The sequence below is a fragment of the Aaosphaeria arxii genome, assembly GCF_010015735.1.
Source record: "Aaosphaeria arxii CBS 175.79 unplaced genomic scaffold BU24scaffold_2, whole genome shotgun sequence".
Classification (NCBI taxonomy): domain Eukaryota; kingdom Fungi; phylum Ascomycota; class Dothideomycetes; order Pleosporales; genus Aaosphaeria; species Aaosphaeria arxii.
Window position 1 is genome coordinate 2,842,085 of NW_022983475.1, and position 19,068 is coordinate 2,861,152.

Sequence of the window (19,068 nt, forward strand, 5' to 3'; positions counted from 1 at the left end):
GGCCCAGTGGGATATGTACGCACTGGAAAATGACCCAGGGCCAATAAGATATTGTCCAGCTTGATTACTTGGGAACAACAGCACTGCAGTCGATTCACCACAGAATACTAGTTGAACAACTGACCCACAGACGAATTCAGATTGCAAGTCAAATGCGGCCACAAAGAACGCCACCGCTTGTTGGGGCGATCGATCGATCCTAGGACTGGAGTCTGGAGCGTAGTGGTAATTTTCTTTGCTTCATTCCAACCCAATGTTTTTGTTTCGAAGTCCTGGAGAAATATGTTGCCAAACAATCGAGTCTCTCTGGTAGATGTTGTATATAGTTCATCCTGGTACCTTCTACCCTCGAGATGTGTTGAGTGCAAAACGACAGAGGCTGTACATGCTTTCGAGAAGGTAATCAGAGTGTCAAGAGCGTGGAGTGATAAACATGTAATGCCTTTACAGGATGAACGGCAAGGTGCGATTTGTGCGGCCAACTCTTCCTTTAGTAAATGACCATTATCACTACTCGTGTCGTGATGGCAGAAAATTGCATGCTCCCTTTGAACTTTGACTCGAGACACAGACAAACTACAGCGTGCATTGTGCGTTGATCTTAATATAACGCGTGACTAGATATAAAGAAAGAAAGGGTTACGGAGACCTTGAAGCATATTGGATGATTCTGGAGAGTAGTCATTAGAATGGACATGGATGATGTGGCGATGGTTGGTACAGAGCAGTCGCATCTCGTGATGAGGGTCGATGTCCTAGGTTGTGGCTTGACCTGAAGATTCCTAAAATGATTAATATTCGAAGATGAAATTGAGTACGGAGTATAGTAAAGCATTCCGTCACTGACCGGTTTGCGGTTGAGCGAGTGGGGAAAGCTGGTGAAAAGGGTGTGGACTTGAATGCACGACAGTCTTGTCCACTTCTGGCAGGCATGGGCGTCATTCAGTTCGGTCATATACTCCGCAAGTCGGAGGAACGAAGCCAGACAGTATCTGACGGGATACTACTACCCATATTTCGAGGAGGGTATACTATACTGTGCTCGTAATAATGTGAAAGACGGCAAAAAGGATATTCGACGGAGATTCATGAAAGCCGACATGTAATCAATCTATAATTAAATGCGGAGATAATACTCGTTTGTCCGGAAATGCGTGCTCTCTGTCCTTTTCCTGTGTAATGATACCGGTCTTACTATTGTTCCGTTGAGTGTTGGCAAGATGACTAATAAGTATTATCGAATAACCCCGTGTTATTCATCTAAATTCCCCTAACTCTATTGTTCTTGTCACCGAACTGCTAGTCACCTGCTAGTCATTATTCACTTTTCTCCACACAATAATCCCCCTCCCCTCCCTCTCCCCACCTTCCATTACTCAATTCATAACTTCAACAACCCTTACATCAATCCAGTCCCTCATCATCTTCATCACCATCGTCGCCCGGTATCTTCTACTCCGTAGGTAGATACCAGTTTCCTTTGACACGAACCACCGTTTCCCGCCGCCGGACCTCAATCAGGCAGGCTCCGTGTCAGGCCCGACCCCTCCCACCATTCAAATTGTGAATCATCAATCGCACACACTCATCTAACACTCTACCGGCCTCCGCACCTCCGCATAACCTTCACCACATAATACGATACCACGCCACGCCAGCGAAGGAAAGGAAATCTGCACAGCCTGCCTTATTGTTCTGATCAGCTTGCTTGGACTTGTATGGACTCAGCCGCTGGAATCATTCGTCAGCATTGTCCATTGTACACGTGACGTCACAGACAAGGCACGCGGGCGCACAATATCTGACTCCCTCCCTCTCCCTGCGTGGCTTATTACCATTGTTCACTCCCCAGTCTCCGTTTCAGTCTTCACCAACAACGCCTTTCACACCTGTCAAGACAATACAATCAACCTTCCTATTACCGCTATTTTACACAAACCCACCCACAAACCGAATATGGATGTTCTGAAATACGGCATTTGCCCTCGCATTTTCCTTTGCCAGAACAACTCGAACTTGAACTTTGTCGCTGGACGCTGCGCTGGCGTCTCTCCCTACCACCTGTGAAGCAGTCAAAGGCCTCTTCGCACAACAAAAATTACACTCTCCTGTCGTCGACCGTTCCTTTAAAGATCAACCATCGCGCGCGAATACCGCCGACTCTCCCACTATCCAACCCATGTCCCACCTCGATCCAGCCGCGCGACGACGCGCCGAGCTTCCCGCAAGCATCATCTTCACCCCGAAAGAACTGAAGCACTACCGCCGATGGCAGCTCCAGTCGCAGTCATATTTCGATACCGATTCGATCGGCCACCTACCGTCCGCACTGGAGTACAGCAGATTCAAGACATGGCGCGAGCAACAGGAGCGCATGGACATGATGATGCCCGATCCTTTCCGCTGGGGAGATGAACTGGCGGCCCACATGAGCCCTCCCACGGCGACCACGTCCCACAACAACACGGCCCCGCTGTCACCACCACTTTCCGAGTGCGAAGTCGACAATATCGCCACCGTGTGTGGACACGCGCTCCACCCTGCCATTCCAACCAAAGAGCAAGCGCAATGTCCGACATGCATCATCAAGGCTCACCTTCAATATTTTGGCCTTTTGACGGATAAACTCGCGTCAGCCGGAGGACCCGTATGCCACAAAAAATCAAAAGATCCTCGCGGCATTCAACAACAGACATATGAAGCCTGGTACTGCGGCAAACTCGATCTGGTCCGGACGGTATATACAATACAAACATGGGCCATGCAAGAAGAATCATGGCAAGTTGCTGACGTGGACAGCGACTTGAAGGACCGTCACTCCGCACACGAAGCGCTCATGACATATTGGCAGACAGTGGATAATGCCACCAGCGACGAGAATAGTTCCTCCAGGCCCAGTGAGCCAGAGATTGAGCCCGAGATGACAACACTGAAAAGGAAAGACAGCGGGCGAGAGAGGACTGTGGATTTCACACAAGATACCCATTTCGGCGAAGGCCGACCCCAAGCGTACTTCCGCAAGGACAGTCCGCGTTACGAACCTAAGATACCCACCAACGATCATGACGAGGATGATGAAGTCGCCGAAGATGACTATGAAGAAGAAGACGGAGAGGGCAGCAACATCGAAATCTCCCCTGAACACGCCTTCAGCGACGAAGAAGAGGAAGACGAAGATTTCAGTGACGGAATGAGCGAATGCACATCCGACGATGGCTACAGCACATGTACTGAAGAAGGGGATTGGTGCGGTATCACTTTCGATGCGGCCCTCGATGACGAGGCTAGCTACATTATTTTCGAATGAATCAATGAAAAAAAGTTGAAACTTTTCATGTCATCTCTTGCATTGAACAACGCTGTACGATCGTGATGCTACCATTCCATTCTTCGGGGTCTCCATTCTCCTTTGAATAAATCGTCCAACCCTCCTCTCATAGAGTTCACCACATGTCCATACCATTTGTTCGTTGCTGCGGCAGATTGGAAATTATAGTCAACCCTGAAGGTCCATGCCCCACACGTATCTTGATGCTCGACTTGCACCTCCCTGTCTCCAAATGCTTTCTTGTACACCTTGTGCTTATGAACATTCGTGAAGTTTCACTTCGCATAGGACGACCAAACATCTTCATAGCACATGTTTGCATTTGGATCAACTAAGAAACTCAGAGATCCAGCCATCGTGTTCGCTCCCCTGTTCAACTTAAGGTCCTTTACCTGAGTCCTCAGTGCATTGGGTGCGCCGGTGAGTACCTTGACATGCCCATCTCATCTCACCTTTATTTCCAACTTCTCCTGCGAGCTCCTCTCTCACCTTTACTCTTACTCCCCTCTCTCCTCTCCTGCCACTACTTGTCCCGTCCATCTCCCATCATCCCTCTTTTCTCCAACCACCAACCCTCCACCGCGACCCATTTGAAGCCGACAAAGACAGCAAGTGTTTAATCATGTCTCCCAATTTTGCCAACCCTTCGCCGTCTTCCTCGCCCTCTCTCTCTCATTCCCAATCTCCTTCACCATCTCCCTCAACCAAGCCAACTCCCCTCAACATCCTCCTGGACCCAGAGGATGCTGTTCTCTACCAGGACTGGCTTGATGATGAAGAATTCAATCACCGCAAGTTTGTGGCCGCACATAGGCGGCGCGAGATCCCGGCTGCATGTGAATACATGGAGTTTACTGAGTGGAAAACACATCAAGCTTCTGGGTTCACAGACACCAGAAGAGAGCCATCTGGTTCGTCAACCTTTCTTGACTCCACATCTTCCTCCGATATGGAGGACGTTCAGGCCTCGATGGATCCCGACGGCGGCCAACAATCTCCAGAAGAGAGCAAGGAAGAAGAGAGAATCATATCGCGGGGAAGAAAATGTGGTCACTCTTTCTTCCGACTACCCGAGCGCGGGCTCGACGACCCGATGGCAGATCCGCCGTCCCCTGCCAACAACGACTTTGAGAACGTCGGCACCACTCACATACACGATCCCGACGTCATCAATTACTGCCCCCTATGTATCACCCACGCCCATCTCTCGCTGGTCACTGCACTACTACAGACCTGGGTTAACTGTGGCGGACCCTGGCGTAAGTCTAACCGCGAGACCGATCCACAGACAAAATGGTACTATGCTGCCTCAAAGCAATTCCGACAGGCCAGGACCAAGCTCGCCAACATAATCGAGCGGTACGATCGAGAGGCGGCCGAAATGGATGGTGACGACGGAGGTTACGGCGCGAAGGCGGCCATGAAAGCATTCATCGAGAGGTGGCAAGCTCCCTGCATGCTCGCTGTCACCTACGGCGAAGAAGGAGACGTCGTCAGCGGATGGAGTGAAATCCTGCCGCTTCCTCCCTCTACACAAAAGAAGAAGACCGTGACATTTTCGGTCCCGACCACGGAGCGGGATCGAGAACAGAACAAATTCAGTACATTCTGGCGCCACTCGAGGCATTATGACCCCGAGATATCGATCTATGCTTGCCCGGAGGACTCAGAATCCTGGCAGGATACGTCTTTCAAACACGACCACTACTTCACAATTGCGCAATCGAGGATCCTCCTGCTGAAGTTGGACGATGATACTGGGGATTATGAGTATCAAGACATCAATAAAGCTGAGAGTTTTGGCAATAACCTCGCGGTCTGGAGGTTGCAGATGCTGGTTTCGGACACGTTGGCCACTATGACGCTAGAAGAACGGTCGGACATGGCCACGACTATCGCGTCCTCAAGCCTTTATTGGCTCGTCTGGAAAGAGAACGAAGGAGAAACGATGGGGTTCGACGATTACATGGCCCTGGAGACTCTGGCTGGGTCACTTGTTCAAAAACATGCTATCGCAGTAGGGGACCTAGATCCAGAGGATGCGAAACCGGTTGTGGAGGTGAGCGATATAACACTCGGCCTTTCAGATACCGCTAGCAGTTATAGTGGTAGCCCATACAGCGACATGAGCGACACGGAGGAGGATTCCAGGGAAGAGGATTCAACGAAAGATGAAACCACAGAGGATGCTGAGAGTGCTACTTACGATCAAGAGTCAGGAGGGATTATGATCGATGACGACGAAACCGCCTAGAGTTGAAGAGATGGCGGTTGGAAGGTTGGTTTATGCAAGTTGCCATCGTCATGGTCGATTCTTGCACAATACTTTGTCTTTTCGTCTTTTGGCCGATCTTACCACTCAGCCTGCTGCTTCGAACTGAAGCGCCACGTGGTTCTATTTAAATTTGTATAACGCTTCTTTGGAAGATTCTGAATCAACCATATCGTATGCTAATTAGCAATTCAAATGAAAACAGAAGATTATTGAACTCATGTACACAACCAATACCAAGAGTTTTGCGAAGAAAAAGAATCCAAAACCGCTATTCACACTCTAACATATTTCCTCCATTCAATGAACTGAAGGCATACGATCATATATAAGAAAATCAGCGTCTATCGTCAAACCCTGTTCAAGTGCAGCTTCCTTGAATGTGGTTCGTTAAGTAAGTTTATCATTGCATCTATTCATTTGATCACTACGCTATTAACCCTTTTCTCAGCTGACCACAACACGTACTGTTCCAAACTCAATATGCTCACTTAAGTCGCTGTCAATCACTACGAGGGGAAATAAGTCTAAGCAATAGCGCTCGTGACATCGATCTTGCCCTCCGTATGTCCACTGCGGCCCGATCCGCCACTGAAATCCCACTTCAGCTCCGATGTGCCAAAGACGGTGACCTGTTCGCCGTTGAGTGGCACCGTCTGCTTCAGACTGTTGTTCGTAGTCGTGTGAGACATTGCTGATCCAGTGTTAGTATTCAACCGCTATGTAAGGTCCCTCCGCCTTCAAGAATCGGACACGGCTAGGTGGATCTAAATCACAAGCCGGAAAAGGCCAACTTACAGACACCGCCAAAATCATACGAGAAAGACGGCTCGCTGCACTCTGCAGTTTCGGTCTGGTCCTTGGGGTCATACGTGTACGTGCAGTGGATCTCTACTGGTTCCTCAAGCTCGGAGTTGTGGTACGTCGCGTCGACGGTGTATGTCGTGTAGGCGGAGGCCGGGAACGATACACTGGCCTTGTAGTCCCAGTATCCCATGTCTGCACGGGTTTTCATGGCAGCACCGGAGACCACAGAAAGGACAGCGAGAAAAGGAAGTATGGAGTGCATTTTGGAGATTATGCCAAGTGGAACGGGAAGCTAGCGACAGTGGGTAGAAAGATTGGATGTTGGCTTTGGATGTAAGTTGTAAAGACGAGTGTTGCTATAATGTGGGGATGCAAGTGGTGTTTAATATATGTAAAATGGCCTCGAACTCCCTTGATTGTCCTGTAGATCGACGTCACCTGGTCCATGTTGTACTATTGACTTTGACTGTCGATCCCCTTTATTTATAGCCGCAACAGTGCCTGTCTAGATACGGTTACATTCGCGACAACAACATATCCTGGAATCGTTGACCTAAAAAGGGTTGTGGGTTTATTGAATGCATCAATTGAAGGGTCCATGCCCCAGGAGAGGGATTTAGTATGGAGATCCCCCGATCTAGCCGATGCGAAACGTAACGGTAGCAAGCGAAGCCGGGGAGGCCTTGGAGACGATACATTTTCATTAACATCGTGGAGGACAAAAGTAATGAATGCTATTTCTTCATGGTTTCTTCACACGAGGCGGTACGTGAATATGCAGCGATTTTTAGTCCGAGGTCTGTTTGTGAAAGTCATGTAGACTCCTTCACTATTAGGATTTACCAAGATAACAATGCTTCTTCCAAGGATGTTGACTCTACGCCATGATGCGATAAGTGGCCTATGCTTAGAGAGACAGTTATTGTCTTAAACTAACCGTTGGGGCAGGCCAGCGACAAGTTCCAGGGTAGCTAGAACTAGACACCGAAATCGAGATCAAATTCCCGTTTGCGATCAAGAGCGGCTGGTGAAAGAGGACTAGGTAATGAATGATGTTGATGTCATAGTCGTGAACATTAAAGCGAATACCTGAAGGAGACAATATGAACGGGTGTGGACATAGCCTCACTATGTATCACGCCAGAGGATAGCTCAGAAGAAACCCAGAAGCTGGATAAAAGAGATAATTTCGAAGTGCGGAAGAAAGGTAACTCTTCCGTATCCATGTCTGCAACAATATATTGCGATATTTCCAACTAGTCAAAACTCATATCAGGTCCACTTAACGTGTCGATCGGTGTACTTAATGGGTATGCAAATGCGTAGCGGAAACGGGATCGTTATTCAGATACAAAACGCCAAAGTGAATCATAGTCCATCAGAATTAATGTTTACATGACAACACAGCAAGAGTTTTGCTTCTTTGCCTGATTTCGGATTACGTTAGTTAGCTTTCTGAACACGGTGTAATTTGCACATACCTGAGTATAAAACATCTTGCTTTGCGCGCTAAGGTTGTCACTCTTCGCAACGAGGCTGTCAATCTTTTCTCCACGCTCAAGCACGCTTTCGATGGTCTTGTGCAACACAGTCTTAGTTTCTTGAAGTTCTTTTTGAATCTTGGAGAGGTTATCTGCAGACTCCGGGTCTTGGAACTTGGTTAAATATTCCTTCAACTCGGGGAATGGTAGGCTCTTTGCCTCTGTAGCATTGATGTATGCCGATCGAGGGTACTGCGCTTTGAAATCGTAGGTGATCTTGGTGAGAAGACTCTGCGCAACACGCTCGGGATACTCGTGGTCCGTAGCGATCAAGCCACATAAGCCTTCGGCAAGGGGTAAAACGTGGAAAGAGTACGCTGCGAAAGAGTGTCAGCATTGTTATCTGGAGATAGGTGTATGAAACGAACCTTCCTCCTTGAGGGTTGTCCTCCCTGAGCCTGGTCGTGTGCCTGCAGCGACTTTCGTCGCGAATAACATCAACTAGTTCTTATGTTAACTTATGTTCCGCCGATAAGCCCTGGTTGACTGTTGTCCCGGCTGCGGTCTGGATCAGACGTACGAATTCATTGACGGTGCCCCTGGTGAAACGACTGAAGCTCGATAGGTCGGTTTCCGATGCGAGTTCTAAGGTTTTATCCTTATCCTCATTCTTCCATACCTGCAGACCGGGTTAGTCGGGAGAAGATGGGAATGGCGGTGGGTAGGCAACGAACACTTATATAGTAAAGCTTCATAATGGACGAGTGGAGCAGGAATCTTGAGAGGGTCTATGTTGCAACCAGCCTTTTGGAGATTTTGTTTGAATAAAGTACACGGCCTTTAGCTAACTGGATGGCCGCCTGTATCGTCTGTATGAGATGCTTGCTGGACCGATCCCATCTTGTAAAGCTTCAGTCACGGAGGTCGTGGCGGCGGAGTTGCTGACATAATCGCGGGGATCTGTTCCACTTAGCGGTCGGAAAGCGCCGACCCACTGATGTATCGTCATTCAATGATTCATCGTACCAAATTCCTCTCAACGTCTAGACACTTTATAGAGTAATCCTCTATCACCAACTGAGCCTGGGATTGTTCTATTTTCTCGGAACTATCATCGAAACTAGCAAACGCACTATGCCTACACCTTTGGGTGATGCCCATATGAAATGGCTCGAACAGCTTCAGGTCATGAGAAATGCCATTGCTGAGCTTAAATTGCCCCCAGAGTCACTGAGACCCACGCCCTATGGAGCAGATATCGAATTTGCAGATGGCGAACTCTCCGAAGAAACAAGTACAGACGATATTTGGGATATCAGTGACGATTATGAAGATGACTACAGCAGTGACTACTTGGATGACATCGACCCGGCCCAGACTGGGAATGTAAAATACAACCAAGCATGGCTCGCTGATCGATGTGCTATTGTTGCTGCTAAAGGCTCTGGACTTGACTCAGGCTCTCTCAAAGAGCAACTAATTGCCATTCTTGCGAGTGACAGCAATGGTAAGTTTGATATCTCTCGTGGAAAGTTCCGCAGATGCTTATTGACATCCTTATCAGATGAAGAATTGCAGATGATGTTGGCGGACATTGTCGGATTCGATGAATTGGATCTAGTGGCGGATCTTATTACACACCGTCAAGAACTCAAAGACTCGCAGCACGAATCTGCGAGCAATGGCGTCGTCGGTCGTTTGCAAACGAGAGCGGAAAGAGAAGAAGCACTCCGACGCCAGGATTTCGAACATAAACATGCTACCTTGGCATCTGCAGTTGACCGCAAAGGCCCCCAATACCCACACGTTTATCGAACATTCGAAGCAGGAAACAAACTATCTGCTTACGGCAAAAAGTTCGCGCTTCCTGCAAATCATAAACATCACGATGACCAGGTGTACGAAGAATATGAAATTCCTGCGGCGCCTGTGGGTGTCCTTGGAACCGGTCGCAAATTAGTCGACATCAAAGACATGGACGGGCTTTGCCAACGGACATTCAAAGGCTACAAGTCTTTGAATCGTATGCAAAGTTTAGTTTACCCAGTCGCGTATTCTACCAGCGAGAACATGCTTATCTGTGCACCAACAGGTGCTGGTAAAACTGATGCAGCAATGTTGACAGTTCTAAACACTATAGCAAAGTACACCATACCAAATCCGATTGAAAACCCAGATGCTACCGACTTCACACTTCTTGCTGATGATTTCAAGATCATCTATGTTGCGCCGATGAAAGCCTTAGCTGCAGAGGTGACTGAAAAATTGGGGAAACGATTGGCTTGGCTTGGTGTTAAAGCGCGCGAATTGACCGGAGACATGCATCTGACAAAAGCCGAAATATTAGATACGCAGATCATTGTAACCACTCCAGAGAAATGGGATGTCGTCACACGCAAGAGCACGGGCGATACTGAGTTGGTCCAGAAAGTCCGTCTTCTTATCATTGACGAAGTACATATGCTTCATGACGAGCGTGGAGCTGTTCTGGAGAGTTTGGTCGCTAGAACCCAGCGGCAAGTTGAGAGTACACAGTCTCTTATTCGAATCATCGGCTTATCCGCCACGCTACCGAATTATGTTGACGTTGCCGATTTTCTCAGGGTGAACAAGATGGCTGGTCTGTTTTACTTCGATGCCTCCTTCCGCCCTGTTCCGCTTGAACAGCATTTCATTGGAGCGAAAGGCAAACCAGGAACCGTCAAATCAAGAGAAAACTTGGAAAATACCGCATTCGACAAGGTCACAGATATGCTTCGGCACGGGCATCAAGTGATGGTATTCGTGCACTCGCGTAAAGACACGGTTAAGACGGCCAGGACATTGTACGAAAAAGCCATTGAGAATTTTTGTTCTGATCTCTTCGACCCAAGTGGACACCCAAAATACGATTCTGCTGTACGTGACATGAAGCAATCGAAGGGACGGGAGATTCGTGAATTGTTGTCGAAGGGTATGGGTACACATCATGCCGGAATGCCTCGCGCGGATCGGAACTTGGTCGAACGCCTCTTTGCGGAAGGTGTGATCAAAGTTCTCTGCTGTACAGCAACGTTGGCTTGGGGTGTTAATTTGCCAGCCGCCGCCGTCATCATCAAGGGTACACAAGTTTACAATGCGCAAGAGGGCAAGTTCACCGACTTAGGTATCCTCGACGTTTTGCAGATTTTCGGTCGCGCGGGTCGGCCTCAATTTCAGGATACAGGTATCGGTTTCATATGTACAACACATGACCGCCTTGAGCATTATTTGCGTGCCGTTACCGAACAACAGCCCATTGAATCCCGATTCTCATCTCGTATGGTGGATAACTTAAATGCCGAGATCTCCCTTGGAACTGTCACTACCGTATCCGAAGCCGTGCAGTGGCTAGGTTACTCATATCTGTTTGTGCGGATGCAGAAGAGCCCCTTGAATTACGGGATTGACTGGGCAGAAATTCGAGACGACCCCCAACTTGTTCAACGACGGAGGAAGTTGATCATTGATGCCGCGCGAGTTCTTCAAGCAAGCCAAATGATTATTTTCAATGAAACTACCGAAGATCTACGGTCGAAAGATGTTGGCCGCATCGCGAGCCAATTCTACGTGCAGCAGTCCAGCATTGAAATATTTAACACTATGATGCGTGCGCAGGCCTCTGACGCGGATGCTCTCGCCATGGTCAGCATGAGCGGAGAGTTTGACCAGATTCAGTCCCGTGATACTGAAGAGAAGGAGCTTTCATCTCTCCAGGAAGAGGGCTATGTCGTAACCGAAGTCAAAGGTGGTGTAGGCACACCCCACGGGAAAACGAACGTTTTGTTACAGTCCCATATTTCAAGAGCTAGACTTGAGGACTTCACGCTAGTGTCGGATACGAATTACATTGCCCAAAATGCCACACGTATTGCTCGAGCATTGTTCATGATTGCCCTCAATCGTCGATGGGGTTATCAATGTCGGGTTTTGTTGAGTCTATGCCAATCCATCGACCGCCAAGTATGGGCCATCGAGCATCCGTTGCATCAGTTCGACCTTCCTCAACCGGTTCTGCGAAAACTAGACGAAAAATGGCCCTCGATCGAATCACTGAGAGACATGGAGCCAGCCGAGATAGGTCAATTAGTGCACAATCAGAAGATGGGAACGGTGGTCTCAAAATTGCTAGACAACTTCCCCACTCTCGGCATCGAATCAGAGATCGCTCCTCTGAACCGCGATGTTTTGCGCATTCGGTTATGGATTACCCCGGAATTCAAATGGAATGACCGACACCATGGTATGTCCGAATCATTTTGGATTTGGGTTGAGAATTCCGAAACTTCGGAAATCTTTCATTCTGAATACTTTATTCTATCGCGAAAGAAATTGTACGACGATCACGAGTTGAACTTCACGATTCCGTTGTCGGACCCATTGCCATCCCAGATATATGTTCGTGCCATATCCGATCGATGGTTAGGCGCAGAGACTGTTCACCCTATCTCGTTCCAGCACCTCATCCGACCAGACACCGAGAGTGTATATACAGACCTGCTCAATCTACAGCCTCTGCCGCTATCTGTTCTGAAGAATCCTATCCTTGAAGAACTCTATGGTAAACGTTTCCAATATTTCAACCCTATGCAGACCCAAATCTTTCATTGCCTGTACCACACGCCCGCAAATGTACTCCTAGGATCACCAACTGGTAGTGGCAAGACAGTAGCTGCTGAGCTCGCGATGTGGTGGGCTTTCAGAGAGAAACCCGGATCTAAGGTTGTCTACATTGCACCAATGAAAGCACTTGTCCGTGAACGAGTGCAGGATTGGGGAAAGCGCCTTGCCGGTCCCATGGGATTGAAGCTCGTCGAATTAACCGGTGACAATACGCCTGACACTCGTACAATTCGCGATGCGGATATAATCATTACGACCCCAGAGAAGTGGGATGGTATCAGTCGTAGCTGGCAGACTCGTGGGTACGTTCGTCAAGTATCCCTTGTCATCATTGACGAGATTCATCTCCTTGGCGGTGATCGTGGCCCCATTCTGGAGATCATTGTATCGCGAATGAACTACATCGCGTCCCAAAGCAAAGGCTCAGTTCGATTGCTCGGCATGTCTACAGCATGTGCAAATGCAAGTGATCTTGGTAATTGGCTTGGGGTGAAGGAAGGACTCTTCAACTTTCGACATTCGGTCCGACCTGTTCCTCTAGAAATCTTCATTGATGGATTCCCCGAACAACGCGGCTTCTGTCCCCTAATGCAAAGTATGAACCGCCCCACCTTCCTCGCTATCAAGCAACACTCTCCTGAGAAACCTGTTATTGTGTTTGTTGCGTCCCGTCGTCAAACACGACTTACAGCACGGGACCTGATCAACTTCTGTGGCATGGAAGACAATCCTCGTCGCTTTCTTCATATGCCAGAGGAAGATCTTGCTCTCAACCTTTCTCGGGTCAAAGATGAGGCCCTCAAAGAGGCTCTCAGCTTCGGTATCGGCCTCCATCATGCCGGTCTTGTTGAGACGGATCGCTCCTTATCTGAAGAGTTATTTGCCAACAACAAAATCCAGATTTTGATTGCCACTAGCACTCTGGCTTGGGGCGTCAATTTACCAGCTCATCTTGTGGTTGTGAAGGGCACGCAATTCTTCGATGCGAAGACTGAAGGCTATAAGGACATGGATCTTACTGACGTTCTGCAAATGCTTGGTCGTGCAGGTCGCCCTCAGTTCGACTCTTCGGGTATAGCTCGAATCTTTACTCAAGATGCGAAGAAGGAATTCTATAAGCACTTCTTGCATACCGGGTTTCCAGTTGAATCGTCTCTCCACAAAGTACTGGACAACCATCTTGGCGCAGAGATATCTGCTGGAACGATCACTACAAAACAAGACGCCCTGGATTATCTGACCTGGACCTTCTTCTTCCGTCGCTTACACAAAAATCCTTCTTTCTATGGACTGGAGATATCGGCCGAGGAGCATAACACAATCGCAGCGCAAACCATGGCTAACGACTATATAGTAGAACTTGTTGAAACATCTCTCCGGGAGTTAAGTGAATCGTCTTGCATAGCGATGGAGCAAAACGAGATTGACTCCACTCCACTCGGGAAAATCATGAGTTATTACTATCTCTCCCATAAGACTGTTCGATACCTGGCCAAACACGCTAAACGAGATGCAACCTTTTTTGACGTTCTATCTTGGGTTTCGCATGCTACGGAATACGACGAATTGCCTGTCCGCCATAATGAGGACCTGATCAATGCCGAGCTTTCAAATGCCCTACCACTGAAAGCTGACGACTTTGGATTGCCCATGTGGGACCCACACGTTAAAGCCTTCTTACTCCTTCAAGCGCATTTCTCTCGAATTGATCTCCCCATAACCGACTACGTGGGCGATCTCAATAGCGTTCTGGATCAAAGTATCCGTATTGTACAAGCATCCATCGATATACTTACAGAGTTGGGATATCTTTCAAGCTGCGAAATGATGGTGACATTGCTCCAGGCAATTAAATGTGGCCGTTGGCCTACTGATGGACCTCTTTCCATTCTTCCAGGCGTCGAACCCGAGAGGGAGAGGAAGCGTATGGAACATCCACAGTCCAATCCCAAGACCCTAATTGAAGCTACGCTTGCAAAACTGGCAACGCTCGAGAAAGCTGCACGTATTTCTGGTGTAGCTGCCGGGGCGGTGAAACGATTTTCAGAGCCCGTCTCACGACTGCCAATCCTGAATGTCCGTGTCGGGGATGTGAATGCTACACAGCTTTCTTTTACTCTACAGCGGAATAATTCTGCCCGAACTGGACCAGGAGGAGTGCGTATATATGCCCCTCGTTATCCTAAGCCACAAACAGAAGGCTACTTCGCCATCGTCTCCTACTCGGGTTCGGACGAGACAATCGCTTTGAAGAGAGTTGGGTGGAATGATACAGGAAGAGGTGCGAGCTCCAAATTGCAGGCATCCATCAAGATCAGCTTGCCGGAAGCAGCAAGGGGAAAGAAGGTCAACGTTACGATTCTCAGTGATGCTTACCTAGGGATGAAATGGGATGTTCCCAGTGTTGACGTACCGGAAGCACCAGCTTTAGAGCTGCAAAAAGGCAAATAACGCCTATAATTGAATGTTCATATTGACAAACAATGACAAACAATGGTGCTTATCTATTCTATAGTATATTCTCTGGCCTATCATCTGGTGACTCCAGCCTTATCTCATCAAACAATATTTCTGAGATCCATCCATCATCTTGATTAATGTAGATGACACTGTCGCACGATGATTCATTAAGTTCGTGGCTTTTGGATGACATAGTACAAGTATACTACAGTTCTACAACGGTGGATTCCGATTGACGAAAACGCAACTGATCTTGCCTACTCCCGTTTGCCTGTGTGCGATATATCAGACATCGCAGAGCAGCTGATCAAAGAAGAGAGAAATTTGACCACTCAATAGATCTCTTCTTTTTAATCTTGATACGACAGAGCTAGCCGTGCTTGTACTCATGGATCTGAGGATGTTTCGTTAAGCGCCCAAGGCTGTGTTTGCCCCACTCAAGCATCCCTGTCTCAGTAACAGCTGTGCCACTCAGACGCATCCCTCAGGCTCTAGGTTTAAAAGCAAACTTTCATCCCATCTGTACCCTTCGTTGTACCCTGTCCTTTTACCTCCATCAGAATTGTGACGGCTTTATATTTTCCATGACATTCGAGAAGCCATCAACCCAAATCCAGGTGTAGGACTCTCAGCCAGCTTCCCCAGCGCACTCGTGTACTGAAGAACATCAAATATGGCTGAAGGCCTGGGTATCGCAGCAAGCATAATTGAAATATTCCGGTTCGGGAAATCAATATATGATCGTCTTGCTCAGTACCGCGACGTTGTTGGAAATTTACCTGAAGCATTTGCTCATGTTCAGAATCGTTTAGGCATCTTACTTGATGTTCTGGAAACGACGCGCCTGGCCGCTGAGGCTGGCGCTCTGCCAAGTAGGGCGGTGAGGGCACTGAATCCTGTCATGAGAGGTTGCAAGGAGAAGATTGTGGATCTCGAAACCATCATGAACAAATTGCTTCCGCGAGAAGAAATGAGTGGCTTGCAAAAGAGTTGGATAGCTGTTAAGAGTCTCAAATACGATAAGAGGATACAGCAGATTACAAAGGTCATTGGCGAATACGAGAGTAGCTTGACTTTGCATGCAGCGAGCGCTAAGTATCAAGAATTGGAAGGTATGAATCCAGGGTGTTGATTATCGATGATTATCCTTGAGATGACAGGGAAACTCAAGGTTCATATGCTGATATGAGCGATTCTTAGCGCGTCCTCGTCCGAAACCAGCGTCGACTGTGCCATTTCGCCAAGATCACAATTTTGTAGAACGCGAAAGTCTCCTCTCCGTCCTCGAAGAACGCTGTCCAAAACCTGCCGCAAGAGTCGCTTTGGTAGGCCTTGGTGGCGTTGGGTAAGTCAATGTCCCCTTTGCTTGGCAAGTGTTTTGATTGTGGGTATCTCGTTGGAGTACTAATGATGAATTTAGAAAGTCACAATTAGCTGTCGAGTATTCTTACAGGTTCCGTGCACGATATCCTGAGAGATGGGTTTTCTGGGTCCACGCTGGAAGCACCTCGAATATCGAGCAAGGATTCGCGACACTTGCGGAAAAAGCAAGCATACCGGCTTGGGATCCAACAGACAGGAACAGATTCAGCGTTATTACAAAGTGGCTTGCTGATGAAGCCAATGGAAGTTGGCTAATTATCATTGATAATGCAGATGATCTGGGAGTTTTTTCACGACAGGCGGAGCCATCAAACAAAAAGAAGAAGAAAAATCAATTGCCGAGCGGTCTACCTATCGACGACCTCCTTCAGCTCTTCCCGGAATCCCCAAATGGGTCATATTTATTTACCTCCAGGAGTAAAGAAACTGCCTATCGCTTGACGGGCGATCACAATGACATTCTGGATGTTGAGCCGATGAGTGAACAGGAGGCAGTGATATTACTACACAAAAGAGTTACCGGGATCGTCAGTCAAGAGGATGCCTCCAATTTGGTCGCAGCAGTCGATTATATGCCACTTGCAATTACGCAAGCCGCTGTGTACATTAACGAAAACCAGCCAAGAGTGACTGTCAAAAAGTACCTTGATGCGCTTAAACAAGGTGATCATATCCGTACAAAACTGTTAGAAGAAAGTATTTATGATGCGCGCAGGGACGGTCAACGGTCCAACTCCATAATTGTAACTTGGCATATCAGTTTCCAGTGCATAATGGGGAAGAGGAAAAGTGCTGCTCGACTGCTTGGTCTCATGGCTCTTTTTGATAGGAACGATATCCCAGAAATATTGCTGCACGGTCAGTATGCACAGGAGGATGGTACAACAAATGCTCGCCAGCAAAGATTGTTGCAGCTGGCGAATTATATGCAAGATCGAAACGCTCCACGGAATTCAAAGCGGCACCCAGAGGCAGACGATTTTCAAAAAGACTGGAACATTTTGACGAGGTTCTCTTTAATCACTACAAATCTTGAAGGCGATCATTTTGCAATGCATAACCTGGTGCAGTATTCGATGAGGACGTGGCTGCATATCCATGGAGAGCTATCGCACTGGGTGGATAGACACCTTCGGCTAATGGAAATGAGTTACCCGACTATACCTGACCATACGTCAGAGCTGTGTCTGAGGTGGCTTCCACATGCTAGTGCAGCCCTCTCCCACGAAGTTTCAAACAAGAAAATGCTGGAAATCTGGGCTAGCTTGACCGAAAAGATCGCTGAGTACATGAGCACTGTCATTGGTGCGGGGGCGGACACTGAGGCCTTACTGAGTTTAGCTGTGAAGGCATACGACTCCTCTTTAGGACCGAACCATGATCGCAGTCTCGCCTGTTCTGAGTCTCTAGGCTTCTTTCTAGCTACTCATAGACGATGTGAGAAGGCCGAGGTGTTCAGGAGGAAAGTTCTGCTTGCGAGAGAGAAAAAGTACGGGCGCAAGAGCAAGAAATTGTTGTTCAGCCTAGACTCGTTGCAAGAAACTTTGGAAGTGTTGAAGAAACATGATGAAGCGGGGGAGTTATTTCACAGAGCTGTGACAATTCGACTAAAGGCGTTCGGTGGCAGTCACCACGAAACACAGCGATCATTGAACCAACGCGGTGTTGAGCTGCTATCGGAAGGCTATTACGAAGAAGCAGAGGGTGTTTGGCGGCAGGCTTTCGAACTCAGACAGCATGATCATTCCGCAGCAGAGAAATACGATCCGCGATGGGCTCAACAACTGCACGCTTTAGGTGGAAGAGTAGGCATATTTAGGGACAATTGGGCTAAACAAGAAAAGATCATGCTGGAAGCATATGAGTATAACAGCCGATTCTTAGAAAAGCATCACCACACAATGATTCGAAATGTTGAGGAAATTGCCGTCGCTCTCGTGCAGCAGCAAAAGTACGAAGAAGCTGTCCCTTGGTTTAGAAAGGCTCTTGAGGCGCATGCAGCGGCCTCGAACGAGAAGACAGAAGATGCTCTTTTGACAGTGCACCAGCTTTCATTGGTTTTTCTAGAACTAAATAGACTAGACGAAGCATTAACCATGGCCCAAGAGCTAGTCAAGGCAAGAGAAACATCGACAGGAGGAAACTTGGCAGATTTGGCCGGTGCAAGGCATGGTCTAGCCAATATAATGCACAAAAAGGGGCTATTCGACGAGGCCGGACAACTTTATGAGCAAGCTCACATAACTCTTGTCCAGGAAATGGGAGATAATCATGATAGAACAAAAGATGTTCTGGCTGATTGGACTAGACTTAGGAAGGACATGGAAACCCGTGTACAGGGCGGCGATGGCGAAGCTTCGAATAGTCTTACCTCCCAATGGGAAAGATGGGGCAGTCCATATACTCCGGACAGGCGAATAGTCAAATAGATGGGTAGGCGCCTTGCATGTATTTGTCCATTTCTTACCCTAGACTTCTCTTATCGGTATGCCAACCCAACCGGCATCAAGATTGGCGCAATTCCCAATTCAGAAAGTCGGCTCTACTTCTTCAAATTCTCATAAAACTCTCCACCAATGGTCCAGTGCTGCATGACAGATCCTTGAAAATAGCGCTTGCACGCGCACGTTCTCTAAATACACCGCCAAATGCATTGCAAGAGGTATCTGACAATCCTTATCACAAAGTCCTTGTCA

The 19,068-nt window shown here is 48.0% G+C and overlaps 7 protein-coding genes across 7 annotated transcripts; 4 read left to right on the forward strand and 3 right to left on the reverse strand.

The window, feature by feature from the left end:
- Positions 1–551: 551 nt before the first annotated feature.
- On the reverse strand, positions 552–1,089 carry BU24DRAFT_121409 (uncharacterized protein). The gene has a single exon (XM_033520899.1). It carries the CDS (start codon positions 953–955, stop codon positions 602–604), a length of 354 nt encoding a protein of 117 aa, XP_033387861.1. The 5' UTR covers positions 956–1,089; the 3' UTR covers positions 552–601.
- A 734-nt stretch (positions 1,090–1,823) lies between these two features.
- Positions 1,824–3,335, forward strand: BU24DRAFT_121490 (uncharacterized protein). The gene has a single exon (XM_033520901.1). The coding sequence runs from the start codon at positions 2,180–2,182 to the stop codon at positions 3,305–3,307; it is 1,128 nt and encodes a 375-aa protein (XP_033387862.1). The 5' UTR covers positions 1,824–2,179; the 3' UTR covers positions 3,308–3,335.
- A 615-nt stretch (positions 3,336–3,950) lies between these two features.
- On the forward strand, positions 3,951–5,768 carry BU24DRAFT_476602 (uncharacterized protein; the record flags this gene model as incomplete). Its single annotated transcript, XM_033532937.1, has 1 exon — positions 3,951–5,768. The coding sequence occupies one exon, from the start codon at positions 3,951–3,953 to the stop codon at positions 5,580–5,582; it is 1,632 nt and encodes a 543-aa protein (XP_033387863.1). The 3' UTR covers positions 5,583–5,768.
- A 343-nt stretch (positions 5,769–6,111) lies between these two features.
- On the reverse strand, positions 6,112–6,859 carry BU24DRAFT_121501 (uncharacterized protein). Its single transcript, XM_033520902.1, has 2 exons — positions 6,399–6,859; positions 6,112–6,294 (listed from the first exon to the last, which is right to left on the reverse strand). The coding sequence occupies exons 1-2, from the start codon at positions 6,667–6,669 to the stop codon at positions 6,128–6,130; spliced, it is 438 nt and encodes a 145-aa protein (XP_033387864.1). The 5' UTR covers positions 6,670–6,859; the 3' UTR covers positions 6,112–6,127.
- A 637-nt stretch (positions 6,860–7,496) lies between these two features.
- Positions 7,497–8,800, reverse strand: BU24DRAFT_419127 (synaptobrevin). Its single transcript, XM_033527142.1, has 5 exons — positions 8,623–8,800; positions 8,469–8,567; positions 8,317–8,389; positions 7,889–8,265; positions 7,497–7,834 (listed from the first exon to the last, which is right to left on the reverse strand). Exons 1-5 carry the CDS (start codon positions 8,641–8,643, stop codon positions 7,799–7,801), a joined length of 606 nt encoding a protein of 201 aa, XP_033387865.1. The 5' UTR covers positions 8,644–8,800; the 3' UTR covers positions 7,497–7,798.
- A 103-nt stretch (positions 8,801–8,903) lies between these two features.
- Positions 8,904–15,021, forward strand: BU24DRAFT_365045 (Sec63-domain-containing protein). Its single transcript, XM_033524261.1, has 2 exons — positions 8,904–9,395; positions 9,453–15,021. Exons 1-2 carry the CDS (start codon positions 9,023–9,025, stop codon positions 14,978–14,980), a joined length of 5,901 nt encoding a protein of 1,966 aa, XP_033387866.1. The 5' UTR covers positions 8,904–9,022; the 3' UTR covers positions 14,981–15,021.
- Positions 15,022–15,516: 495 nt separating this feature from the next.
- Positions 15,517–18,955, forward strand: BU24DRAFT_365047 (uncharacterized protein). Its single transcript, XM_033524262.1, has 3 exons — positions 15,517–16,101; positions 16,190–16,334; positions 16,410–18,955. Exons 1-3 carry the CDS (start codon positions 15,663–15,665, stop codon positions 18,799–18,801), a joined length of 2,976 nt encoding a protein of 991 aa, XP_033387867.1. The 5' UTR covers positions 15,517–15,662; the 3' UTR covers positions 18,802–18,955.
- The last annotated feature ends 113 nt before the right edge of the window (positions 18,956–19,068 follow it).

What these genes read in the sequence shown, in the direction of transcription:
- BU24DRAFT_419127 (XM_033527142.1), bottom strand. Translation starts at nt 8,643, where the DNA reads ATGAAGCTTTACTATATAAGT. An exon ending in TGAAGCTTTACTATATAAGT is followed by an intron (nt 8,568 to 8,622) that starts GTTCGTTGCCTA and finishes CCCGGTCTGCAG; the next exon opens with GTATGGAAGAATGAGGATAA. An exon ending in GCAAGATGTTTTATACTCAG is followed by an intron (nt 7,835 to 7,888) that starts GTATGTGCAAAT and finishes ATCCGAAATCAG; the next exon opens with GCAAAGAAGCAAAACTCTTG.
- BU24DRAFT_121490 (XM_033520901.1), top strand. Translation starts at nt 2,180, where the DNA reads ATGTCCCACCTCGATCCAGCCGCGCGACGACGCGCCGAGCTTCCCGCA.
- BU24DRAFT_121501 (XM_033520902.1), bottom strand. Translation starts at nt 6,669, where the DNA reads ATGCACTCCATACTTCCTTTTCTCGCTGTCCTTTCTGTGGTCTCCGGT. An exon ending in GTATGATTTTGGCGGTGTCT is followed by an intron (nt 6,295 to 6,398) that starts GTAAGTTGGCCT and finishes ACACTGGATCAG; the next exon opens with CAATGTCTCACACGACTACG.
- BU24DRAFT_365045 (XM_033524261.1), top strand. Translation starts at nt 9,023, where the DNA reads ATGCCTACACCTTTGGGTGATGCCCATATGAAATGGCTCGAACAGCTT. An exon ending in TCTTGCGAGTGACAGCAATG is followed by an intron (nt 9,396 to 9,452) that starts GTAAGTTTGATA and finishes CATCCTTATCAG; the next exon opens with ATGAAGAATTGCAGATGATG.
- BU24DRAFT_121409 (XM_033520899.1), bottom strand. Translation starts at nt 955, where the DNA reads ATGACCGAACTGAATGACGCCCATGCCTGCCAGAAGTGGACAAGACTG.
- BU24DRAFT_365047 (XM_033524262.1), top strand. Translation starts at nt 15,663, where the DNA reads ATGGCTGAAGGCCTGGGTATCGCAGCAAGCATAATTGAAATATTCCGG. An exon ending in TAAGTATCAAGAATTGGAAG is followed by an intron (nt 16,102 to 16,189) that starts GTATGAATCCAG and finishes AGCGATTCTTAG; the next exon opens with CGCGTCCTCGTCCGAAACCA. An exon ending in GTAGGCCTTGGTGGCGTTGG is followed by an intron (nt 16,335 to 16,409) that starts GTAAGTCAATGT and finishes TGATGAATTTAG; the next exon opens with AAAGTCACAATTAGCTGTCG.